This window comes from Zosterops lateralis (genome assembly GCF_965231275.1).
Source record: "Zosterops lateralis genome assembly, chromosome: 12".
Classification (NCBI taxonomy): Eukaryota; Metazoa; Chordata; class Aves; order Passeriformes; family Zosteropidae; genus Zosterops; species Zosterops lateralis.
Window position 1 is genome coordinate 12,494,813 of NC_139772.1, and position 27,705 is coordinate 12,522,517.

The 27,705-nt window shown below is 42.8% G+C and overlaps 1 protein-coding gene across 1 annotated transcript; it reads right to left on the bottom strand.

Moving 5' to 3' along the window:
• Nucleotides 1–69: 69 nt before the first annotated feature.
• AMFR (autocrine motility factor receptor) lies at nucleotides 70–27,693 on the bottom strand. Its single transcript, XM_083870362.1, has 14 exons — nucleotides 27,475–27,693; nucleotides 25,908–26,000; nucleotides 23,935–24,099; nucleotides 22,024–22,176; nucleotides 18,713–18,753; nucleotides 16,910–17,042; nucleotides 16,232–16,365; nucleotides 15,273–15,383; nucleotides 12,225–12,415; nucleotides 10,475–10,578; nucleotides 8,387–8,521; nucleotides 7,654–7,737; nucleotides 3,092–3,276; nucleotides 70–1,610 (listed from the first exon to the last, which is right to left on the bottom strand). The coding sequence occupies exons 1-14, from the start codon at nucleotides 27,676–27,678 to the stop codon at nucleotides 1,466–1,468; spliced, it is 1,878 nt and encodes a 625-aa protein (XP_083726488.1). The 5' UTR covers nucleotides 27,679–27,693; the 3' UTR covers nucleotides 70–1,465.
• Nucleotides 27,694–27,705: the final 12 nt, after the last annotated feature.

Consider the following 27,705-nt stretch of genomic DNA (forward strand, 5'->3'; position numbering starts at 1 on the left):
GGAAAAGAACAGCCCGAGTCTCTGAAACACCCCCACCATGAGAAAACATGAGAAATCACACTACAGAAATTTACAAACAATTTCCAACACTGATCAAGGTTTTATTTTTGTTTGGTTGGGGTTTTTTAACAGTAAAAACAAAACAGCTGTGTTCAAAGCAAAACCAAAGATCTCAAAAAAATTTTTTGAGGTTTACTAATAGCATTGCAAGGTAAGGCTTCCCAAAGAGTTTTATTGAAATAAATTATTTTCACCTAAACATTGATGCAATTCCTCTCATTAAATTCACCTTCACCTAAAAACCAACAGTAAAAAAATTACCAACAATTCTAGATAATACTGGGCTCCTTCTAAAGAACGGTGAAACTAGAACTCACTCTTCAGAAGTTTAAAAATTAAGTCACTGCCATGTAAAATTCAACTATGTAAGCTAGCGGCGGCAGTGCCAAGGGGATCTCAAAAGTTTTTAAGAAAATCCAGGTTAGCAGGTTGGGCTGCAGCCAGCAAAGGTCCAGCTGCCCCCACTCCTCCAGTCTTTCTGAATAAACTCAGGGTGAGGTTGTGGGGTTAAAAATGAAACAAAAAGCAACATAATGGAGCGATCTCCACGCCGTCCCATCCATGTTGCACTGGAGTCCAGGACAGGCAGGTTTTACTTTTGACTCCCTTGGCTCATGGCAACACTGTAAGCTTGCCTGAGGTCCCTCTTCTTCACTCAATTCCCCTCTGTCCCTTGCTTGTTCCTGGACATAAAAGACAAAGGAAAAGTGTAGCCCTGGGGATGAACAGAGCCAAACCTCTGCCAGTGCAGAAGAGCCCAGCAACAGTGAACTATTTTATGCGGGAATCGGCGTGAATCAGCGTTTTGCTGCACAATTGATGAATTCAGGCTTTTCTGTGTTGTGTAGCCAGACAACTTCATCCAGTGTAAGAACCTCCCGGCGACGCTCCCCCAGCCCTTCAAGCCGCCCTACGTAACACCCTTGGCTGGTGAAGGAACAGGGACTGAGGAGCCTGCTCGTCTAACACAGGGCTTGCTGCAAGCTTCTAAGCTTCCTTCCCTCAGAGTGACTGCCCCTGATCTCAAGCAGAACACGCCCGTGCACTCCATGACCTGTACCCACAGCTACCTCAGAACACACTTCCCCAGCCTCTGCTGTGCAGTCAGCCCCATAGCTCATGCCAGCTGCAGAAATCATGCCCGTGGTTTAGAAATTGCCTTTTGTTGTGGAGAGGATCAACGTCACATAGAAAATATTACAAAAAAAGGTTAATTTGTCAGCTGTCCAAACATTATTAGACCACATGCTTTATACAGCAGAGAGGCAGCCAGCTCACTCGGCAGCACAGCCAGCTGAACTCTGAAGAGACACTTTCCTGCTGGTATAGAAAGCGCAGGGTTTTTTGTATTTAATTTATTTATTCAACGTTGCTCACGAGGAGAAGGAAGGAGGGGCAGCGAGCGCTAAGAGTTCTGCTGCATCTGAAGTCTCCGTTCAGCGGCAGCAGCGAGGGTCCTGCGGCGCAGGGTGACGGCGTCGGCCGCCGCCCCCTCGGGCAAAGGCTTCTCTGTGCTCAGCTCCTCATCGGAGGTTTTGTTTAAGTAACGCCTGAGGGAAAAAAGAAAAAGATAAGTGAGCAGAACCCACCTCATTCTGGCTCTGAAAAATGCATCCCCGCAGTCGGGGAGGGCTGGAAGGCAAACTAGCAGGAAAATGCCTCAGTAAAAGTGAACGCAAGTTATGTGCTCCTAAAAAAAGCTCATGTCACCTACAACAGGCTCTGCAGAGTTGGCAGAAGCTCTTAGGTTTTGTGCAAGATCCTTGTGCCTGTGGGAAGGAGCCAGTTCTAAAGGTCAGGGTTGTCCTCTCAACTCAGAGCCATTCACAGCAGGTGAGTTACTGACACTCTCTGTTCCTGTTACTCCACTCCTCAGCCTCTGGCACTGCCTACCACAACAAGGCACTCCCTGATGACAGCAGGTAAGCCTGTGACAGAACGGGCACTAGGGGCTACACGGTGTAAGGTAAGGCCAGAGGGCAAGGAAGTTGCTGCCAGAGTTAACATCCCAGTGAATTTTTACACTTTAATGGCAAAAATCAGTAGTTTGAAATTCAACAGCTCTTCAAACCAGTAAACCGGAAAGTAAAAAATACTCTGTCTCTCTAAAAGACATTTTTTTCAAACATCAAGGGAAAATTAAGTCTAGGAGCAAGTCTGTTTATAGACTTATAAAAGGTGCCACATTCCCCAGGTATTTATAAGGTATTTCAGTGTGGAAAAGAAAAAGAGCAGCAATAGCCTGACAACACCAAGGACCCAGAACCCAGTGGGTTTGTTGTAGACCCTCTCAGCAGTGTCCCTGGGATATGAAGGAAAGGAAAACACTTGTTAAAAATACTACAAAGCTTTTCTACATCACTAAAGTGCTTTTCCACATCACTAAACTGCTTTTCTTTCTCTGCTTAATCAGCAACTGGACGCTAGTAAAGTCCACCAACATTAACGGGAATACCAGTAAAAAAGTTAAACTCTACCTGTAACAGCTATTACTGGTTGGGCAAAAAAAACAGTTCAAGTTGGTCCCTCACTCTTCAGTGGTACTGACTGGCTGGTGCTGAGCCTCTCTGGTGAGGTCTAGTAAGGGCCACCTGTCAGATCTGCACTGCTCTGGGCTCTGTATCTGGAAAAAGTGGTGCCTGACAGGAATTCCAGTTTTAAGAGCACAAGCAGTGAGGGCTGACACTTGTGCCAGGAGCCAAACTAAAGACTGCTGAAGGACTCAGCCCAAGTAACCTGTCCTCAGTACATTCTTAGACTAAAGCCCACTGAAGCTGGAAAAATCAGCCTTTGATTTCAAAGAATTTTGTATGAACTGCACAGGAAACTGTGTGCATGTTGGGACACGATGCTATTTCAGAGTTGAGTTTTGCAGGGTCAAACAGCACCCTGAGCCTGCTGTGGCAGATGTATTCACTCCTCTTACTGCTTTTCACATCAACCCAGGCTCTCAGTTTTCCAAATCCATTTGAAACCCATTCTGGGGGACTCCACCTGAGTGGCCAGGCTGGAGTTTTAGGAGGGAACGTACTTTCGCGCTTGTTGTAACAAGTCCTCCTTCCGCTGAACCAACATCCGCTGCCTTTCATCAGCTGACTTGGAAAAGCGACTTCCCCTGGCCTCAAAATCTTCTGCTTCATTAGGTTCTGCTTCCATTTCATTGAATTCCACCATTTCTTCCAGTCTGGAGTTCAGTTCAAGTGGCACTCTCTCAGTCTAAGAGAAAAGAAAATAAGGCATACATCTTTGCAAAATGTGGGCTTCTTTGCATCAAAACAACAACCTACAAAGAATTGTCATTTTCTGAGGCACTGGAAGAAACCAGAGTCTCACCTGCTATACCCAATTCCCTTGGGTTCCTTTGAAAAGCCCAGTCAAAAAACAAAACAAAGCTATTTCCATCCATGCACAAAGCTCAAAGATCCTATAATGCTGTATCTTTTATGCCACGTTTGAAAGTAATGTCAAAGACAAACATTTATTACTCATAATTAATGCTCCCTGAAAATGGGGCATTTGAAAGTCAGATTCTGCAGCTGACTTGACAAGTGATGCAACAGTAAAGAGTTGAAAAAGCAGAAATACACATACTAAGGAAAGAATAACAAATGTATTTGCAAAGATTATTTGTGCTCAAGAAGGGAATTTATAAGGCTTCGGTTCACTGGGTTCTGCAGCACCCAAATTATCCTGGTTTAGACTGCAGGAGCAGGGCTGGCAACTGTCCCAAGCACGGTGTGCCAAGAGAGGAGCTGGCAGCCCCCACATGGCACCTCTCCCCCCTGACAGCCAGCTGATAACACTAACCCGAGAACTGAGCTGATGGATGATGGCGCTGGGATCAGCAGCAGAGATGAAACAGCACATCCTGATCACACCCTGCCACATAGGATCAGATCAGACCCGGGATGAGAGCCAAGAGTGGTGGTGACAAGAAACCAATCACCAATCAGTGAACAGCTGAAGGGTGTAGCAATCCCAGAGGACAACTCAAGCCAGTGGGATGCTCCAAGGAAGTAGTGGCCAAGGCAGCTCCTACTGCCTGGTTTGGGGCCTTTGGCAGAGCTGCCAAAGAGCCAGAATGGCCAGTTCCGTGGGATTGCTGCTCCAGCCCCAACAGCCCAGATGTGGCAGCATCACAGTACAACACACAGGTTTAGGCAGCTGATGAGCAAAACAAGTTGAGTCATCCCAAAGCCCTAGAGACAGGCCAGTAACGCCATCTCCCCAACACAACGCCTTCAGAGAGCAAACACCAAGACAAATGTCGCTTCCCATTAGGGAGGTGAGCCAAGCAGGAATCCCAGAGCCCAGGTCAGCACAGTACAGATACTGCAACCTCAAACACAAGTGCAGGTGTTGGGGCTCTCTCAGCAAAACCACCAGTGCTGCAATTTAGCAAAGGGCTCCAGTACACACACAAATGCACTGGCGTAACACAGGGGCACCACTGGATTGCCTCAAAGCCCTGCCACATCCCTGAGGAAGGAGAAAGAGCCACACAGAATGATCCAATGGACTGGACTTTGGGCCAAGATGACCTTGGCAGTCCCAGAGGAACAGGTACAAAGCAACTCAACTGCTGCTTCCAATTACTACACAGGTGGGCAGGGAAAAGGGAAGCTCTGCTGGGGGCAGCAGTGAGGAGGCCACTCATTGCAGTCAATATTGAGACAAGGTAACTCGTTTTTCCCCCTGGGCCATTTGTATCAGATGATGCAAGTTGGCTCTCCTAAGGTTTGGGGGTTTTCAAAAGGTTACAAAGATTCAAGGATCAATACCCAGACCCCAATCCTCCATCTGAGCACAGGAACAGTTACCAAGGAGGTTTTAGAGACAAAAATATCAGAGCTAATGGTAGTAAAAGTTATGACAAGCCTCAGTAATGCAGCAGAGCACAGATGCAGAAGCCTGTATACTACAGAAACTATTCCTCTTTCAGGTTCCAAGAGAAAAAATTTCATGAAAGCCATGGGATGCCTTGGTCTCTAAATAACCACCAAGTACTTAAGCAAGGGAGGGCATATAGCATAGGAATGAAGAGGAGGCAGAGCATTATGCACATCACTGGAAGCATCAGCATTCTAATGTGTAGCTGGAGAGAAGCATATGCAGTGTCTTACTAGAGGGTACAGGCCAGACAGAGGCTGTCAGTATTTAGAGCATTATCTCACAAACCTGTAACATGATTTATACCATGATGGTGCTCAGAGATGCCTCTCAACTACCATTACATTATATCAGCCCTCAGTCCCCAAAACCACAAGCTACAACTGGGGAAAAAAACCCGCAGTCATTATCTCTATATTAAGACCTTTGAACTCTAAGTAGAATGAAGTCATATTATGACATAAGGCACTAGGAAAACCAACACTACTCATAAAGAAGGGTTCTTTTATTTGAGTGTCTTAGCTGCCCTAAGAAGCGTCGTTTCCAACAAGCAGAATGATGGGTTGTTGTTGATCTCCGCTTGCTGTTGTGCTGTTGGAGATCTACAAAGGTTCCCAGTGGGTATGTTGGAGAAAAAAAAAAAAAAAAAAAAAGGAGGAATACTTGTAAAATTTACTCTAAGCTGCAGCACAAAGGAACTGGAGTTTCCATGGTCTCTCCCAAAGACTGTGTCATACGGTGTCAAGCTCTATCTATCTACATTTTGGAAATTCAAGTCACACTCAGAGAAGATGATGGCAGCTTCTTATGTCCCTCCCCACTTGCCTTTAAAAAGCTTCTCAAAACTCCAGTGAATCCTGCTGAAGCAGCTTGTTTGCTTCTTGCCCTTTTCTCACCGACCAGCCTTTGACTGACTACAGCAACAGATTCTTCTGGCAAGCAGAAAGAGATACACCAGGTATTTGGTTACAAATTAACATCCAAATCAAGGGGACACCAAAGTGAAAAGAGTTTCCTAGAGCCGGAGGTTCCCAAAGCTCCTCTCTAAAACAGAAATAATCTCAACAGCAAGGAGTTAAGACTCCTTGGTAGAACTCTGAGTCCTGTAAGAAGAGTGAGCAGCTTGACCAAAGGCAGCCTAAGCTAACACTAAATGCACAAAGCATTTCTGATGCAGGAAGAGGACAGCAGCCCTTTCCAGCTTCCACAACACTACCCAGCACCACATTTCTCTCTGTGGATGGCAGTCTCAGTCTCCAACTTCAGCTCTTGCCTATGATTCCCCTTTGGCACAGCACATATCCATGCAGGAAAACCCTCACAGAGGCCATCGGTTCATCCCCCACAAGTAGCCACCAGCAGCCTGACTAAACTGCAGGATATTCACAACTGTCTCCAGGTCATCTCTGTGCAATCCTACATGATAAAAACAAGTTCTCCATCCAAACCACCATTTGCTCCAGCCAGAACACATCATCTGAGCAGAGCTCAGCAGCACTGCAAAGCAAAAAGGCATCTCTAATAGAGAGCATGTGCTCAGTGCTGTGATGTATGGACACCACTCCCAGGTTTTTCAGGTTCTGTAGAAGGGAGGACAGAAATAAAGGCAGTGCCAGGCAGGAGGGAAGAAAGATGAACAATAACATAATTACTCGAAGTGGGATTTGAAGCAAGAATCAAACTAAGGACAACCAGTTAGATACCATTTTTACCAAGAGAGGTTTCTCTCATTTAAGAGCAGGGCAAACACCTCCAAAACCTTCACAGAAACCCCCTTGATCAAAACCAAGATTTTCATTCCTGCAGTTCTGTAGCTGCTACCCCAGGCTCTTACCAAATACCTGTACCATCACTACCACCTCTTCCTCAGCCTCAACTGCATAATCAGACACAATCAAAGAGTCTTTTGTCTTGCAACCTGCTAACAAGAGAACTGCCACAGTTGAATTCCAGGTAGTAGCAGGTTGGCTATTCAGGTCACTAAAGGCTGCAGAGAAAGTCACACACTTCACAAATTCACTCAGCCAGCAGAAAGAGAGGTTTATAAAACAGAAACCCTCAGGATTGTCACTATTGCAGTCAGGAAAAACAAAAGTGAAATGAGATCTTACTCTATTCACAGGGTAATTTTTTCCCTGCCACACTTTACCTAGCACATGCTGCTTAGTAAAGGCCTTAGCAAAGAACAGCAAAACCCATTATTGTGCTTTGTATATAGAAGGGCTGTTATCTCTTGGTCCGGTTCATATCTCACTCCATTCCTAAAGTTCTCCATGTCCTAAAGTGCTTCCTCCAGAACACAAAAGAATTCTTATGCACAGAAAAGAAATACTCCTCCTTTTAATGGAAGTGTTTGGGGATGTACAGAATGGGAATGAGAAAAGAAAGGGGAAGAGCAAAGCATTCCGCTCTTCATATTCCACAGACAGGCATGGGCTGACCAGACATGAAAAGAGACATGATGATCTTCTGTTCTTTGTACCATTTGAGAGCACTTTCCCTCAAGGAAGAAAAAGAAAAGCACACAGATAATCCTCTACAGGGGCACTATATTAATATCTGATTTATGTGGCTGACTGTGTTAGCTCTGATGTGAAATGCAAGGAAGGGCTGCCACCAACCTGACCTGGTACAGAACCAAAGGCACCTACCAGTCCATGCAGCCTCTAATTGTGCTTTTTGCCCATTTTTATGCCAATTTACCTGTGTGACAGTTCCAGTATCCTCCTGATCAGTACTGTGCCTTTCCACAGAGTTGCTCGATGCAGGTCTAATGCTATCTGCACGCTGAAATGCAAACATCATGGGTTTAATACAGTGTGGGAAATAGCAAAAAAACCCCGAGTTCTTTGAGCACATTCAAACTCTGCCCTCTGCAATGTCAGGCATTGTGTTCAATTTAGAAACAGATAAGTTAGCAATAAACAGAATGCTCTGTGTCGAAAGAGAATTCTCTCTGCTTCCCCACACACAGACTCGAGATAACAGTACTATCTGATGTGCACAGAACCAGAATTTAATATTCTTATTAACAGAAACATTGTCCCCAGACTGCTTTACTGGAATCTGCTGGCACTAATTAAGAACAAGGCATCGTTTTGCCGACTTTCTTTGCAAAAAATCTTCCTAAGTGGTACAATTCAATTAACTGTCAGCAGACAAATCAACTGGAAATGTTCTAAAAGCTCTGCACAAGAGAGACCGGGAAGAGCTGCTTTAACTGAGCAAATGCTTGTCTTTTGTCTAGCTAGGACATTTTCCATATATTTTTGGTACATGACTGAATACACTGCATTTACAGAGATTTAAACAAAGGGAAAAACAAATCCCAGATACACCAGTGCTTCAACTTACTTCATTCCCCTCACTCTTATTAAGAGGCTCAGTGCTGTGATAAGAAAGAAAGTAATTTTAGGGGCAGAGTCTTATGACTCACCTGTGTGGGGAAAGGCACCTGGATGCGCCCTTCTAGGATGTTGTCAGTGGTTATCTCCACAGAACGAGTTAGCTGCAGATCCTGCAGAACTAAATGATAAGGAACCTGAGGGAACATCTCCTGAATCTGATGGGCCTGGAGAAAGCAATACAGTCAATATCAGCAGTAAATAGAAAATAGTTGATAAGTATGTCAACAGAAAGAGATTAAAAAAATTACCAGCTCAAAGATATGCTGCTTATGATATGCAAACCCACAGACAAAAGGAAAAGAGAAAGAAAACCCATGCTGGCTTTGACTTACAGGGCAATATGCTGCCTCCACTGAAGTCAACACCAAACCTGCAGCTCCTAGGGAGACACCACATGGCCCTGAACAGTGCCTGTAGGTGCACAAAGGCTTCAAAAGCTTCCCAACCCTCTTCTTATGACAGCCTTTAGATCTTTAATAAAGACCTATACAAAACTCATGGGTGACTGAAAGTTAGGTCAACACCATGAAGAAAAAAGCCATTTTGCTTTTTTTAGCCAAATTGTTTCCAAAACAGCACCAATAAGGACAAGTGGAGTAAGTTTTAATAACCCACTCCCTCCAGCCACCCTCCCTGCAAACCAGTTTAAAAGGGTCTGAAAATTCAAGTAAATTAAACTGAGTTGTCAGGGAACTGCTATTATTGAATTTCAAATTAGCTAAATAATATCCAAATTAAATAAGTAAAGGTAAGAGAGAAGACAAATAATATGCTTTTAGACTCCAATAACTAGATTTCATTTAATATTTTTAAGTCTATTTTCACTAATGCCTAAAGTCATGGGGACAGAGGGGAATAAGAATGGCAATAAGAAAAGAAAGGTGGAAGGAATTTTGAGAACAAAGCAAAAACTATGCCCCAGCTGACAGTGAGTTCCAACACAAGCAACTACTGCAAACCTACCCCCTAAATTGTACTAACTTGTGACCAAACCAACTGATTTAGTATTTCTGCCTCTGGCTTTCCCCTCAAAATACTTCCTTAGATTTTTATTCAGTAATACAAAGAAGAATGTCACTTATTTTCTACTTAAAATGTGTAGCACTTTAATAATTTGCTAACCTTTAACCAGCTTTCCATTAAAGTAGACATTTTCATATAAGTTGCTACTGTATCTTTGATAATACACAATCCTAAAAAATCATTACTCATCCTTAACAAAAGCCCATTTGTATCACTGTCCAGTAAAAGAAAAATTAAACAGACCTCAGATGGAGAGATCCAGCATATTTAACTAATAAATAATCTGCCAATATCTTATTGGTCCCTCCCTGCCTCAAACACCCCAAAAATAGTGGCCTTACCCTGCTGATCTTTAAACAGAAGTATAGGCTATGGAAAAGACCTAATATTCAGAAAATTCCATCACTTTCATGAGACACCTCACTAAACACTTATTACCATGGTATAGAGCACAGGAGTTTGAAGAACTCAAAGGAAACAGCACTTCTCAAAAAAATGAAGTGTTTCATGAGGCCACATCCTTTCCTTTTTGTACATTAGAGCTTTTATGGATAAATTCAACAAGTTTGGAATTTCATCCTCTACACTTCTATCATCATCATGAAGAGTGTGCTTGAGAGTCCACTCACACTGACAAGACACTGAAATTGCTATCTTGAAGCTTAGTGCTATTAAAGATTAAAAAAACAAATCAAAACCTATGGAATGGTTTGATCAGTTACTACACGACCAACAGGTAATTTCTCTGGTTACAGACTCACACCTTTTGGTGCTGCGAGTTGTCAGAGAAGTACTGAAAAAGAGCTAAAGAAGTTGCACTAAGCAAGCTGAGAAAAAGTCTACTTATCTATCCAGGTAAAACATATCATTCTTCTACCTCATTCACTTACCTCCAGACCTGTTGTTTTATGCTCACACATCTGAACCCAAATATAGCCCTAACTTCACTGAAGTAAAAGCTTCTCTCACTCAGAAAAACAGCTTTCACCTAGTGTCCAACCACTGTTTTGACTTCCTTCTCCTTTATGTTCTCCATTTCCGTGTAACCCTTTCCCCTACACAACACAAACAGGAAGGCAGAGGTGCAGCCTTACCATAACATTGAGCTGGGAGTTGCTGGCTTGTGCAATTCCAAGGATGTTGGTGGTGTGCATCACTTCCACAGAAAAACTGGGCAGCCAGCTGGCAATTCTGGAGCCTGGGGGTGAGAAATCACCAAGAAAGTCAAGAAAGAGCATGAGAATTTCAGCAGGCCAGGTACTTCTGAATGTATTCAACGTAAATCTTCATATTCCACAAGGTACAGGCAGGGAGTTCTGCAGTGCAATCTGTCCCTAAGGTCTCCCAGACATGGAGATGGCTGGAGGGAATCAGTAACTGCCCATACTCTCTTCAAACACTGTCACAGTGGTTTAACACTCTGGGGACTGGAAAGGATCAAGGAAGTAACACATCCTTGTTTTCTTTTTTTAATGTGCCCATTAAAGTGAAAATTAAAATAATCCAGAGTCAAATCCAGCTTTGGAATATATTAATAAATCCAGCAATCTTACAAAAACAGGACAGCTTCTAAGAGATCTGAATCCAGGCCCAAAATGGGTCACCACTGAGAAATACTACTTCAAAGGGACACAGAGTAGCTGAACAAAGTGTCTGCTGCAATGGTGTGCTTCAGCTCAAGGGAGTAGGGCACATGGGTGGCTCCCTCCTCCTTCTGTGCTTAAATAAACACAGGCTTTGCTCTATGCCACTTTGCCTTCTATCTCCATGGTAATTCTGCACGTCTCCAAGCCACTGGAGAGCACTGGGGAGGGTAGCCATCAAAAAGACAGTGTTATTCTAAATATAAATGTCCTTTGGAGACCTAAAGCACCCCAGAAGTGGAAGCCATACAGAAGCTATCAGCCAGTCTCCATGTACCTAGAAATTGTCTGACCTTTCTCTGCCCATTATTCTCCCTCCACCATCTCCAAAGATTTCAAAACAAGCACAGATGAGGAACAGGTCACTGGTCCTCAGTTTGCAGCATCTCAGCTCCCTCATGGGAGCTCCACAAGGGCAGAGCCCCAAGTTGAATATTTGCAGTACTGAAATCATCTGAGAAACACCAAGACTGCCAACAAATTCAGGGAAACTCTAGAAGACCAGCACACACCAATTCCAAACTCTAAAAAAATCTGGAAGACAAACAACATAAATTGCCTTTTTCAAAACGAGCTGTCTCCGTACATAGAACTGATTGTGGCCTGGAATCACATCTGCTTTGAGAGTACTTATAACACACTACTAAAAAAACCCCAAACATTTTAAACTGTTGTGGCTACATGATTCCTTCTGAGACTAATCTTCTGCGCCTAACCAAGCATTGCAAGTGTCTTGTAAGCTGAGTGGCAAATGGACTTTTGACAACCACACATTAGCTAGGGCATAGGGGAAAGACTGACTTTTAGACTGTATCACAGAGGGCTTTTTTTCCTCTCTTTGACTGTTGCTGATTAACCACCACATGGCAACAAAAAAAGACACAGGAATTTCCCATTCTGCTTGTCAACATGGCACACAATGAATAAATGGCAGTAACTGAAGCTGCTGACCACAACAAATCCAGAAAAAAGGGAGCACTTATACTAAATCTTCCAAGAAATCTCAACAGCTCTGGGAAACCTCAGAGACACATCTGAGCTCTTGCAAAAGAACCACCAGGAACACGGTGGTGTCTGACAAACACAAGCAGAGCACGGTCTGAGTTTCAGCTGAAGCACAGAGAGAATTGCCTTCTACAGAAGGCTGCTCCCCTTTGTTTATTTGGACAACAGCAGCAGATGTCAAATGTGCTGAGCTCACCATCAAAGTGGAAGAAGTGATTGTGCTGGTTCAGGCGTGGTCTGCCTTCTGCTGCTGCCACGGGGACCAGGTTCTCATCCAGATTCTCCCTCTGGTGGTCCTCCCTCACGTGATGGCTGTCAGTGATATTCAGAGACATTCTGCAGGTGGGGCAAGATGTGTCTTGTTCCAGCCAGGACCGCAGGCACGAGCTGACAGGAAAACAGTAACACTGTGGTGAGCTTGCAGTGTTTTTCCAAGGCACCACTATCACTAGTACATCAAGCAGCTGTAGCATATTCTGTACACATCATCAACACATGGACTGCTCAGAGATACCATTAATGAGTTCCTGATGACTCTGGCATAGGTTTCTTATTTCTTTCACCTGAAAATACTCAAGTGTTAACTTTTTATAAAGTGCATGCAAATATATCACAAGCTTAAAACACTCTCCAAGCTTGCTGTCCTTCTAGCTCAGAATAAGCAAGTTTTGCCTGGAAGGGAAAAGAAACCAGTTCTTTTCTCTCACCATTCCCAAGTGAAAAAGGCAAAAACCAACTGGATGCATAGTTAATGCATCCTGACACATTTTCATAGCAGTTCTGCCTGTGATGAGGCAATGGCACCTCCAGTGTTTTCAAACAGCTTTTCAAAATACCAATACCCAACTCACAAAAGTCAGTACCACTCTACAAACTATCCAAACAGATCTATTAATACTAACAATTCTGTGCCATTACAATCCTCCCTTAATCTTGAAATTTTTTGTCCTGCAGAAAGTGGAAGTGTTTGAAATGCAGGTTAAAACACTCAAAGCAGTGCATGCTTTTTGATTCATGCTGATATGACCCAATTGCAGTATTTGTTCAAGTTAAATCTAATTTTCAGTGTGGAATAACTGAATTTCACAGGGCTGAACACTTCTCAATATTTTAACAGATACTTCATATTTGCAGGGTGGTTTTTTTTCCAGAAGTTCTCAAAACACTTTAGAAAGGTAAAGACATACCAAAAGATCCAATAAACCTGTTCCCAAAATGGTGTACTTGTAAACAAAATGAAGGCACACATCACATGTTTGGGTTTTCAGAGCAAGGGAAAAGCTTTAATTACAGGACTGCAGTGAAGTCAAGCATACAAGCATTCTGTCCAGCTCCTGAAACTTTGCCAAAGTGCTTTCCATCATATTGCAATGGAGGGATAGACAGTGATGGGTTTCCCAAAAATGACCAAAGCACCACAGTAAAAATCTGCCACCTTCCACCACCTTGGTCACCAGCACAACCAGCGTGCTGGCACCACCAGCGCTGTCCAACATCACCTCCCTGACCACAGGAAAACCACCCTGCACACAGCAAACTCAAACCTCTTCTACAGCTGTACTCCAAATGTCACTTGGGAAACACCCAGAATTTCCCAAGCTGCCACCACACTGCTGCTCCTCAACAGTTCAACAGCCAAGATGCTGGAATGGGCAGAACCCCATTTCAGCTGCATCAGCACCTGACCCAAAAAGCCAGCTGTGGTCACACCCATTGTGGACCACACAGGCAGAAGGGTTTGGTCACAGCACCTCACAAGGAGGAGAGCAAACAGCAGGTAAAGGCTGGTAACCTTTCAGAGCAGCAACTCTTGAAATTGCCTGCTTCCCAGAAGGTAAAAAAGAGTTTTAACATGCCTAAAAGATGCAGACACCTACTCCCATTAAATTTCTTTAATATTTGGGAATGGGGTTGATCTCAACAACACAAATCTTCCCTGCCACCTTCTCTGCCACTCCAAATAACTGCTGGGAAAAAAAATCCCATGTAATTAAGAATGGACACAGTGTTCAGCCTGTTGACAAAATCACCAGGCTTTTATGAGGAGAGAAACCACTCTCAGGTTGTAAATAGGGTTATTAGTTACATCTGGTTTTATATGCAAGCCATCCACTGTAACATGCTCCCTCCCTAAAAGCACCAAGGAGCGTAACTTGCTTCAGAACTGTAATTGCTTCAGAAAAAAATACAAAAAGATCCTTTTAAATACAGAGAAAATGTCTTTCTGAAGAGAAGACCCTGGGCTTCTCAAGTGCTCAGCAGGTGATTAAATATTCACATGATTCAGTGGCACTGGAAAAGGAGTTTCTGCTATGGAGGCACATTATCTCATTAGAGACTTCTTGGAACACAGATAAATATTTATGGCAAGGTTTGTCATAAATGACAACAAATTAGCACAGAGATTACAACCTCTGGTTTGACAGTTACCAGAAAAGCAAAAAGCTATTTACAGAAAGTAACACCAGAGGGACAATTTAACTGACCTGCATATTCATCACATGGCCCTCCAGAAACGCCTGCTTCAACCCCTGTTTCTCATTTCATATTTAAGTACAGGCATGGAAGTGTAAACACTGCTACAAAAGATCCTAGGAAAGTCACATCCAGCTCAGCACACTATGTCCACAAGCATCTGCTGCTATTCACTACTGAATGAGTGTAAGAAACAGTGTAAAGAGAGGTTCTTTGGCCAAAAGTCTTCCAGTTCCAACTACCAGCTGCTTAGGGACCATTTTCTGCTGATTTGGTTAATCTCTTTTACAGCCCTGATGGACTTACTGCCCTTAAAAACACAGATTCAGACCTGGCCTCCACAGCTGTCCTGGGGGACTCACCACCATGTGAGGACACACTATATAAAAATACTCCCTGTTTTCTCCTTGAAGATGATACCTGGAAAGTATTTAAGGATCCAGCTCCAATTTTTCTTTTTCACCTGAAAATCATAATCTACCAACCTGTGTTTGAGAAACTCAACACTGGTTTGCCACTAGCTGACAAGGTGCACACTCTTAGTTTGGAGGAAAGAAGTGCACCAGGTGGAACAACTCAAACATGAAAATGACTGGAGTGAAAAAGACTTGTACTTTGTTATTGGAAGCAGACCAAGACGACCCAGGCAGCAAGCACCCAACAGCTCTGCTGGTAGTTTGTTACTTGTCATCCCACTGTAAATTTCAGCCATGCCCATCTATCCCCTCCCTTTTCAGCTGAGTGCACCCTCTCCAGCCTGGACACTTACTTGTGGAAGAGGTGGCCACAAGGGAGTTTACGTGCGGATTGCATGGAGTCCCAGCAAATGGCACAGTCATCATTGTTCACTGCCAGCTCCTCTGGTGTTGCAACTGCAAACCTATGAAGAAGAAACAGGAAGAGACAGAAGGAATGACTACACAAGCTCAGCATGGCCTCCTCTCTAAAGACTCCAGCACTGGGAAAACTTTACCCTCCATGTTAACTTTTCATTAAGAGAGCTAGGCCAATAGATTTGTTATTTTTTTGATTTGCTATTTTTCAGGCTGCACTGCAAAGGAACACACACGTACACATCCCTCTGATGCCTTTTGCAGGCACTTTTTTTGCACATCTCCTCATATGTAGTAAGTGCAAAAAGCTTTGGCTTAGTACCTTCCAAGAGACAATTATATGACCATTTTGTTGAGATCCTTAAATTATAATCTGTATAGATTTGGTTTATGTCATTTTTCTAAATGAGTTTCAATAGCTGTACCCATTAAGCTGTTTCTTTGGGATCATAAGCACTTATGGTGACTAATTTTGGTCTCAGATTTTGCCATTCCCATTTGTCTCAACTCTTCTCCCTTTTTTTTAAGCTACAGTGCCATGTAAGCAGTTACTGCACAGTATCCAAACACGACAATATAGAAATGAGTGGTGTAATAATATTTCACAGCACTACTGGTGTGGAATATACCTGAAGAACAAGCACATAAAGGCAGCTGCCAATGGCAGCTTCAGAAGTAAGTTAAAATGTGGTTCTTCCAGCACAATCAGAATGACCAAAACACACCAAGTCGTTCAGACAAGAAGCCTGTGACACTGCAACCTCAACAGCTTTGTGAGCAGCTCAAAGGGGTTCAGTGGCTGCATCTTACTGGAAAGAAACAATGCATTGTGGATGAACTTTATTATGCAGCCCTTAACGTGAGCTCTCTACTGCAGAGCAAATAAGGGGCTCACCTGGCTTCCATGTTTCCAACCACACGCAGGTAGTTCTTGTGCCGCCGAATTCGCCGCTGCACCTCGTGGAACAGGTAGCGCAGCTGCATGAAAATCACCAGGCTCGCCATGGACAGCCAGATATTGCCAAACAGCTTGGGAAAAAAACAGAGCAGTGATTAGAAACAAGCACCATGAGAAACAAGAAGCTGCATCAGGTCTTTAGAGACAAATAAATCGAGAAACCAGCCCTGAAGAATTTTTGGTGGGTTCATTCAGAATAATCACACATGTTCCAAGGTACTACCACTCATTACCTCTTCACATACAACTTTGGCAGCACAGCATTTAAAATGAGGATAAACTGAATTCAGTCCTGTCCAGCTTAGCATCCCCTGCTGCCAATGAAAATAATTCAGTCTAGTATTACTCAATTAAAAAAAGCTAATTAAACACCTACTAAACACATAACTACACACAGTAGTTAATACTCCTTAATGAAGTTATTTGTGATTACTTCAACTATACAGGAGGAAAGAATGCCAGAATCTCCCCTCTATATTTTCATCTCTATTTAACAAACTTCTCTGTAATAACTGGTTTCCAAAATAAGTTTAAAAATATATAAAATATGTATACCCAATATCCTTTATTTTAATGCCAGTCTATTTGTTCCAAATTATGTCCAGTGTTTCATACCAGCATATGAATATGATGCATCAAGTCCAGGGAAAGCAAAGTTAGCTCCATGACAAAATCTGTGTAGTAGACGTAAGTGCCTTTGCCCTCCCACGTTCCTTCATGGTTGAGATCCCAAAGATGAACTACATATCTGTAAGAGTAAGGAAATTAACATTATTCTCTTTTTGTTGTTGTCGTTAAATACATCTCTATAATTCAAACTATTTTGCCCATTTTTCAAAAAACTTCTGGACATGGACTCTTTGTCCTTCCAAGGCCCTGTGCCCACAGTCTGTGCTCACTTGAGGAGGATTTCTTTTTTAAACAGCAACATTTTAAAAAAAACAAAAAGCAGTCAACGCTTAGCCCACACTGGCACTACAGACACTGCCAGCTGATAGAAAAGATGCAGCATTTGCTAAAAACTCCTTCATGTACTGCAAGTCAATCTTAGGATTATAGTAACTACAGAAGCACTTTTTTCAGTATGTGAGGTGTTTCTTAGGTGAGTCATTCCAGCTCAGTGTCAGACCTGAAATGCCGACAGTGACCTGCACAAAGAGGCTCCTGTGTTACACACAGGTGTGTTACAGGGACACATGCATGTGACGTTTTCAAAGCAAACCTTCAAGAGACCAAGGCCGTAAAACAAATCCCAGAGAATGACATTAAGTGGCATCCATCAACCCTCATCCAGCAGCACCCATCCACTTTAATCCATGCCTCAAGCTATCACCACCCACTGAAGCTATCCATGCATTTCAACCCCCATGTGTAAAAAGCACTCCTAAAATGCATTTCCATCTGTAAAAATCATTCTTAAAATGCTTCTATACATATTTAATTCTTTCTACTATCCAACATATCTGCCAACTGTTTACTAGCTGGCTTTAAAATAAATTTTCCTGTAACTACTTAAACACCAGTACAATCTTTTATTCAAATAAAGGCTTCAGGATAAGACACACACATCACTCAAAATAACAACAACAACAACAAAAAAGTCAATTGCAGAACTTGTGCTTAATAACAGCAAAGGCTAAAGCTAACCATCATCACTCATCTCACAGAATCCCAGAGTGGTTTGGGTTTGAAGGGATCTTGAAGATCATGTCTTTCCAATCCCTTTGGCTGCCTCATGCAATGAGGCTGCAACCACTTCCAGGATGGGGCATCCACAGCTTCTTTGGGCAACCACTCACTGTGCCAGTGACTCACCAACCTCACAGGGAAGACTTTTTTTCCTAGTATCTAATCTAACCCTGTCTTCTGTCAGTTTGAAGTCATTCCCTCATGCCATGCCCTTGTCCAAAGTCCCTCTCAGCTCTCTTGGTGCCCCTTTAGGTACTGGAAGGAACTCTATAGCTTCTCTAGAGCCTTCTCTTCTGCAGGCTGAACAAGTCCAGGCCCCTCAGCTTGTCTCCATGGCAGCTGCTCCCTTCCTCTGAAAATCTCCAAGGCCTCCTGCAGACTCACTCCAGCAGGTCCACATCCTTCTCATGTTGGGGGCCCCAGAGTTGGATGCAGCACTCCAGGTGGAGTCTCAGCAGAACAGATCAGAGGGGCAGAATTCCCTCCCTGGACCTGCTGCCCACACTGTGGGGATGCAGAACAGGATGTGGTTGAGCTTTCTGGGCTGCAAGCACATATTACTGGGCCATGTCAAGCTTCTCATCCACCAACATCCCCAAGTCCCTCCTCAGGGCTGCTCTCAATCTCCAAATATGCATTTGCAATTCAATAAGGTAATTACATACACACAACAACATGCTACATGCATTATCATCCTGAACACTATCCTGTAAAATATAAGCTACTCACCGTAAAATCACATGAGCAGTTCTGACTGTCACCAGCAGAGACTGCAAAAGAGGAAGAAAAAAACCATACATGTTAACAACATTCTGGCAGGGACAGTGGTTCAGATGCAGGAGCTCAAGGTCTAAATCACAAAATACATTTATTGCAGCTTACCAAGTTCCTGTGAACCAATGGTCACTACAGGTGATTGTGTGCACAATACACCTGAGATGATCATGAAGCTTATAAATAAATATGGAAGAAATTGTTCCCAAAGACACAATGTTTTTAAAGCAGCCACTAGTGTTACTTCTGCTAAGTGTCATTTTTTCTCAACTACACAGGATGTATTGCGTTTTTCAATTATTATAACTCAGCAAGTGTTAAAACCACAACCCCACTGACTACCTCTCCTCATCCCACTTCTTAAAAAAAACAAACTGAAGAACTGAATAATAACAGAAATTTGAGGAAGATAATTTCAAATAATTCCCCCCCGACTTTGCTGAGATGTAAATGCTGCTAAAAGAACTTCTCTCTTTAATCATACTTATGTTTCTAGGCTAAGTACAGACCAAAAAAAACCTGAGCATATCAGGAAGTGTAAGATCAGAACTGTGAAGACAAGTAACCAAAAAGGTAACTATATTTCCATGGGTTCTCATCATCTAAGAGACAGTGGCCCCATCACCTCTCTGTAACCCATTGAGCTCACAGTGCTCCATCTCTTCATTCTATCCTCACAGTGAACAACACCAGACCTGCTTCCCCCAGAGACTGCCCACACCACCCTGTAGTTAGCAGGGGAGATGCTAAGCAGAGATGCAGGGGATTTACAATGGGTAACTGAAACCACTTCAGTGAAACTGGTCTGATGGCATGCCTTCAGCATAAGTGTTACAAACAGGACAGAAAAACTATCAAAACCACTAACTTCCCAAAGTAGCAATAAGCCGGTGAGTTGAATCATTTTTTCCATCTGTAAAAAGCATTCTTAAAGTACTTTGATGTATATTTCACCCTTTGCAATACTCAATATATCTGCCAACTGTTTATTAGCTGGCTTTAAAAAAAAAAGCATGCAAAGATAGGCAGACTGCTTGCTATATTGTAATTCTTGAACACCATATATTAAGGCAAAAAAGATTAATGTTTGCTTAAAAATACAGACAAGTCCCTACTCAACTTTCTCAGGACATTTCACATCCACCCTCTGCAGCAAAAAAAAAAATGCTGCCAAAGCAACAGAGAACAAGGAGAAGTTACCTAAAACACAAGAAAAACATCTATATTGCTTTATTGAAAACCCTGAGCTAAATCAATGTTTGCAGAAGAGAGATTATTAATAGCTTAATGTAACTTAATGTAATTCGTTTACACTAATGGAATACACTTGGCAGGGTCCCTCTTGAGGAGCATCACACAAGCTGTGACCAGAAAAACATTTCAGTCTGAAAGATTTATTGTTTTTTACTAAGAGCTTGAAGTCTGCTATGAGATGTCACTGCCAGTACCCGTACAGAAAGAAACCTAAATATTTTATTCCTCTCACATGAGTGCTGGGTATTAAAATCAAGAAAATTACTCAGGGTTGCCCAATCCATACAGGGAATATTTAAAATGTTCAAAAAATGGCAAGATATTATAGAATCTCCTATGAGAAAAAATTAAACAGCCTAGAATTCTTTTGCTTAGAAGGAAAGGCAGCAAAGGAACAGGCAAAAGGATGATAAAATCACAAATTCTATGAAAAAGATTAAACGCAGAATGACTCTTTGCTTATTTTCACCATAAATGTATTTGATGATAGCTAAGGATATTACTCCCTGCCCACAGCAGGGGGGTTGGAACTAGATGATCTTAAAGATCTCTTTCAACCCAAATCATTCTGTGATGATTATCAAACACAAGATTCAGAACAACTCAAAGAGCTCTTTCTTGTACACAAAGCCAAGTAAAAGTGGAATTTGTTGCCTTTGGCTATTACAGAGGCTGACATATAAACAAGTTCAATGAATGATCAGACAACTTTCCACAGTACATCTGGGACTATCAAACCCAATGGGTTTGTGCAGCCCTCAGCTCAAGAATATTCTCAAACACCAGTGGCTGCAAGCAACGTTAGGAGACCCTTTCTGCATTTCCCACAAACTTCCTCACTGCCCACCAGCAGCACAACAGGGGATCCAGGGCTTGGCTGGACACCCCACACTTACACTGATTGAGCCACTCCTTCGTTAATCAGCACACAGAACAGCTCTCATTAAAATGAACAACTGGGCCCCAACCTGCAACCCCAAATACTCACACTGCCACACAGCACAGTGCTGAGGAGCAACACTGGCACCACAACACTCCCTGATAAACCCACCCTGAGCTGGTGCAATGCTGATAATCCTTCTGCCAAGCCAAGATAAGAGACATGGCACCAATGAGACCCCACCTTCTAGAGACAATGTTAAATATACCAATACCCTTCCACTGTTTAATTACAAATCTGGTCCTGCATATTCTCATATTCATGGAAAAATAAAGCGACATATTGAATAACTGAACTGTGGTGTGACAAGCATCATATTCTCCTACTATCAGTTGTTTTCCTTCCTGCTTCCTAACTCCAATGAATTCAAGATAGAAGAAGAAAAATAAATTGTACATGTTATTTGTTATCTAAACTAATGATGTGCTAACACAACTTGGATTAGATTCCTCTCCTTTGTTTAAGACTATCACTTCCTCAGGCAGAGTGCAACAACCTACCACAACATCAAAAACATACTGATGTTCACTCCACAAACATACTGATGTTTAGTCCACAGTGCAAAGTGTTCAGGAGTGCACAAAAACGCTTTGTGAATCTCAGCTGAGACACAAACATAAGCAAATCTCAAGAGTATGCCTTAAGGAAAGGATGTCTCCCTCCTTTTGGGGAGAAATTAAATAGAAAATACAATCTCAAAGAAAGATGCTGAAGTGCACATTACACTTTTATACACCCTCTCTCCATCTCTCAAGCACTGTTTCACCGACCCCTCCTGCAATGCTCATGAAGCATAATCATTACTTTTTCATAAGCTGTCATTTGATTTCAGCATCATCTTACGGGTCTATCCTCTCATTCTCTTCTTCAGACTAAGATATTTTTCAAGGTTGAAGACTAAAGAGAGAAAGCATGCCAATCTGGCAACTTCTGGAAAACGGGAGGATTTGTTTGTGTCTTCAAAATTTCTTTCTTAGGGGAATTAAAAGCAAATCCATTGTGTACGAGGATATCCCCAAGTGAGGGATCAAAGGCAAAGCAGAAACCACAATACATATGAAGAAAGTCTCACCTCTGCTGCCATGAAAGCCAGTGTGTGCATGCCATGGGTGTAGCCAACAACTCCACAGACAACTGCTAATCCACAGCAGGACAGGAGCATGGCTATGAGCAGGGCCAGCACTCTGACGTGGCTGCTCATGGGTGTGGTAGGAGAAAAGGAAAGCTGCAACACAAACACATAAATACATGACAGGTTTAAATGAGTACTTCATCCACCCTGCCTTCCATTGTCACCTCACCAAATAAGACCTCATTCAGGAAAACCTTTTGCTCTCTAGCATAAGACCAAGTTCACAATGCAATGTAGTAATAAATTATGAAGAATAGAGCTAAACCCACACACTATCCCAAAGTCTCATTCATGTAACTGTCATTTATAGTCACATTTTAACAATCAGTTACAATTTTTTTATTTACAATTATTATGATAATTTGAGCTGTTTAAATTCCCTGTGCAAGAAAACCAGAGACACTGTAGTTTCTGCACCAAATCCACAGCATCTGCTTAGGATTAATAAGCATTTTACAAAGACACCTAATCTAACAGTCTTTGAGCAATGTTTTGCCAATTTTTCACCAAACAGCTGATCTGAATTTGTCCAGCTTGGTCTTCTATGCTGTAGCTCTTCCACTGTCATCTCATTTTCTTAGAAAACCATTTAAGCTGCAGCTAGAGACTGCTGGACAGACTCTGCTGAAAAATAGTTCTGTCACTCAGTAGCATACGAAGTGTGCTAAATCTCTAAACTACCTTAACAGAGGGCTACACCTAGTCTGTCTAAATCAAAGGCAACCCAAGGGGATGTTGGTCCATCCTCTTTTTTCCAGGGCAGGATGAGAAAGAACAGGACAAGGAAAGAAGGAGTTGCCCAAAGCTTCACTCTGATCTGATTAACAAAGTTGATTCTCATGTTTTGTTTTTAAATGGGTGCTTTCTTACTTTTTTGTATCTGGTTCAGCTCTACATCCTGCATCTTTACAAGGCAAATCATACAAATATCATTTGTCCAGGCAAAAAATGACTATGCATGCTTCGAATGAAAAAGGAATATAGTAAGGAGTTCTTCCCACATGACCTTTGTTCGTTCAAAGCTTTCTGAACAACGCTAAAAATACCAGATGACTGCCTTATTCACTGCTATCTCAATTTTCCTAACTCTAGCCAATTCAGTTTCAAATTTAAGTGCTTAGCTACCTGTGAATTAACTGGCCTTACTGAACATTATTAAAAAAACTCCAACAAACCTGCAAAGCCCAGATCTACCAAAAAGAAATTCATGGATTCAATTCAGGTCAAACTTCTATGCCAGGAGAGCAGAGACTAGAAAAATGCAGGCCCATTTTAGTTTAAAGGTCAATATTTATTGTTTAAATTGCAGTTTCTTCTTCCTTGCCTAGCCTTCAATTTCTGCATCTCTACATAATTTACTCCTGGTATTAACAGAAAGTGGAATGTAGCTTAGAGAGAAAGTTGAACAGTATATTGTAAAGACACCGGCAGTCAAAATTCAGTATATCTAAGTGAGTGTGAAACCTGAGCACAGGAAACTGCAGAAATAGGTTCCATAGGCCAATCCTAAAGGGCACCAATCTAAGGGATGTTCTGATAAGATACCCTCACTAAGGAGATCTATGAAGCCATCTCATGCAGTTATGTAATAGTAATTACAGGGCTCATATAAGGAGCCATTTATTAAAGAAAATAAGTATCTTCAGCTCCATTTGTCTCATGGGAAAACTGAAGGAGGAAGATTGACGTTGTACTTTACAGCAAGTATCTGAAGCTAATGGGAAGTGCACGTGTTCAGTACCACAGGGTGCAGAAAGGGTATAAATGATTGTTTGTACCTTATCTGAGCCAGTCCCTGAACCAGAAACAGAATTTGCATGTCCCAAAAGACAGCCCTTAATCAAAACTTACATATTCAAAGCGATCTTTGCAGAGCTGAACCATCAGATGGAGAAACACAAGTCCAGAGAACCAGAGGCACCACATCACTACTTCTTCCACTGTCTGAACATTCAGCACGCCAAAAATGAAGATGAACTTGTAGAAAATGAAATTCCAGAATTTATCCTTGAGATGCTGTAATGGAAAAGACTTGGTTACTGTAGTGAAAGCACTGAAAACTGATACATTGGAGAGAAGAAGGGGAAAAGAGAAAGTGAAAGGAAAAAAAAAAAATGAAGGTAGAAATGCAACAATACATTTGCTGAAGTCTGCTGCATACACATCTTGAATAGTGTTACCCTTACTCAAGTAAGAAAAGTATTAAAAAATACTAGCAGAACTTACTATCTAGTTTCTTGTACCATGGTAGCATAACTGCTACACAGCACACAATGCAGTTTCCTAAAACAGTGCTCAACACAAAGCAAGTTTGATCTCAGTTTGAGTCTTCATGCCCAAGCAATTCAATTACCAGGCTGCAAACACACAGTCCTCTCTGCTAGAAGAGCTGCCAGTTATTCAAGATGCCCGAACTGCCTAGCACCTTGCTTCCAAAAACCTGCCACAAAGTACGGATGATTAAGAAAAGATGACAAAGTCTGTTCTTAAGAATCACAATGCCTACAGTGGAGAATGAGATGGATGAGCAATGAAAATAAAACCATTCCCACACACACGAAGTATGAAAGAAATAATATAGTGTTCTCAAGCAGCAGACAGCAAGCCAGCTTGAAGGGGATAAAAAAAAATTATGAAACAAAATGTTTTGTTAAAGCACATGATGAAGTCACCAGGAGTTTAGTTAAGACAGGCCCTGAATTCCTTAATGATGCTGCTGTGTTGGGCTTGCCAGTACTAATAAGCAGCTTTCCTTTACATGACAACTGAGGCAAACTCCCACCGTCCAAACACAAATGGATCCATACTGCTACTGCTTTTCACTTCATTTTTTAAGAGGGTAGAGAATACCCTGGAAACCATCATCAGTTAAAATTCTACATTCATATAATCAACATGGACTGGAGAGAAAATCTGGCCCACTGCAGTTTGATAGTGGCTTGGTTTTAACACACCACTCAGGGCCTCTATGAGGTATCAATTACAAATACAATAGGCCTTGAGAGATCCACAGTTATTAATGAGGATTTGTGTGCCTCAGTTCTGGATGTCAAAAATCATCATGGCCTGATTCTTCCTAAAGAACTGTTTTTACAGACTTTTTTTTTAATATGTGAACACACTCCAAACCACTGCTACTGCATTTACACAAGCAACCTATGCAGTTGCCTTACTTTTTTTTTTTTTTTTTTTTAATATAGAGATGCTATTCAAGGTCCTGCTGCTGCTTTCATCTTCTGCAGGATCCTGTTTGAAAAACTCTGGGCTTTCATGGTTCCCTTGCTGAATTTTTACAAACATTCTCACAGAGCCAGGAGCAGGACTACACAGTCTCAGTTTTCAGTCCTGCTCACCTCCTTTCTCTGGGGATTTCCTTGCCTACTCCCTTTGAAACGTGCAGGCTGATAAACCATCCACTCAGTGTATGAGGATGGAAAGCACTTCTCCAGCAGTCAAGGTACAAAAGAAGAGGGAACTCAAGACTGACAGTACTGACAACTACAAAATGCAATGGAGAAATGCTGCCAGGTGCAGGCAGGATAGAGAAGAACACATTAGAAGTATTTTGAAGCAAGGTGCACTTGTAAGAAATCTGACAGAGTCCATTAAAGAAACAGGATTTTCAAGTTGACTGTGGGCTTATAAGATACAATAGGAAAAATTTGCTTAGAAATAAACCGGAAGCTCATGGCTGTGGATATGCTAGGTAACCAAATGGTAAGACATATATTGTAAAATTTATTTTTCTTGTGCGGTTTCAGCAATGCCATATAGAAAATCACACCATTTGTCACATTTCATAGTTTCCTTGTTTGCTGTCTCACCTGCCTCTCGCTGACACGAAGAGGACCAAACACCATACACTGGATTAGCTTAGCAACCAGCATCAGAAAACAGCAGGCAGTATTCACCAGCACCTGGAAAGCAATAAAGCAGTCAGCAACAAATACTTTTGCCCTACTTAGAAGGAGGAGAAGAGGAACAAACTAGTCTAACAAAACCTGCCATTGTTCAAGGAACAGTATTAGTTGCCCTTTTTTTGGTGAAATTTAAGCCTAGCCTCTTCCAAGACACATGAAGTATCTGATAAGTCACTTAGCTGCTTTTTTTTTTTATTTTCTAGAAACACTAACACAGTCAGTTTGATACAGCAGTAAAGCCAACAAACTGCTCTACCTCTTCACAATAAATTATTTCATACAGATTAGCAAATTTCATAAAAGAACATGGGGACAAAACTTAGAGATCACCAAGATGCTCATTTTGTTTAACATATGGCAGATGGGAAAAATCGAGTTTGAATCTGTTGTTACAGTAAGAGGATTCAGAGGTTGCCTCAAAACATGCTGAATAGCAGACATCCCTTCAGCAACAACACTGCTTGAGGCTTTCTTGGGAAACTTCTTTACAGCAAAGTAGCAAGAAGCAGAACACATGGGCCTGGGAAAACTGCTATCTCACATTTGGCAAAGGCACTCGTAATTAACTTTTGACCCAAGCAGGACGCTAAAAAGGCCAGAAGGTGGATGATGAAGCCTCGCCCTGTCATTTCCGAAGGACGTATGATAAACTCTTCCAGGACTCTTAAGGCCACAAGACCAGGTTTCAACAGGATGAATGTGTTTGGTATATTAAAAATCAGCACCTCAGTCACGCAACTATGTTGTGAACCAAATGTCCAACTACTGCCACCTCTGAGTAACAGACAGTTGAAAAGTTCAACAGCAACAACTCAGCAAGGTTTCCAATGTCCCCTTGTTGAGCCTTTATTTCAACTACAAATCAGCGAGCCAAAATTCATAAACCATTATGAGATTTGGGTTTAAAATAATACAGAAAAAATTTTTTTTCCTTAAATGGCGAGAATGTGTCCTCTTACCTACAAGACTTTCAGTGTTATTAAAATAATAATAATAAATTAAGTCAGGCAAGGCTTGAGCTCGAATACCTGACAGCCCCTTACTCAGATTTCAGGCAGGGCAGGTCGGGCAGTGCTGGGAGAAGCTCAAGCCCAGCAAGCGCCCGGGACGGCGGCAAACGCTCCCAACAGCTCCCCCCAAACCCCCCGGGCAGGACGGGCGGGGGGCGCTCGGGGAGAGAAGCACAAGCCGCTGAAGGGCTGAACTCCCGGGGCGCTCGGCTCTAAGGCTGCCCCACCGCCACGGCCGGGCAGGAAGGGAAGGGAAGCGGCTGCGGAGCCGGCCCAGATCGAGCAGGAGAAACCCAGCCGAGCCCCCTCTTTATCCGGCGAGCAGTTCCCAAACAACAATAACGAGACACCCCCCGAGCCGCCCGCCTCCCCCCGGCCGCGGGGCGGTGCTGGCAGGGGCGGATCCCATGCCAGCCCCGCAGGCCGCGGGCCCGCAGGCCCCTCCGCCGCCGCGGGCTCACCCAGACGCAGAGGCTGTCGGAGAGCAGGTAGTAGGCGACGTCCAGGGCCCGTGGGCCGGGCGGCTCCGTGCCCGCCGCCTCGCCGGGCGCCTGGCTGAGGGCGCGGTAGGCGCTGAGGCCGGCGGCCAGCAGCGCCAGGGCGCTGAGCGCCGTGTAAGTGCGGAGGCTGGGCCAGGGGAAGCGCTCCAGGAACAGCAGCGGCATCGCGGAGCCCTCGCCACCGCCCGGCCC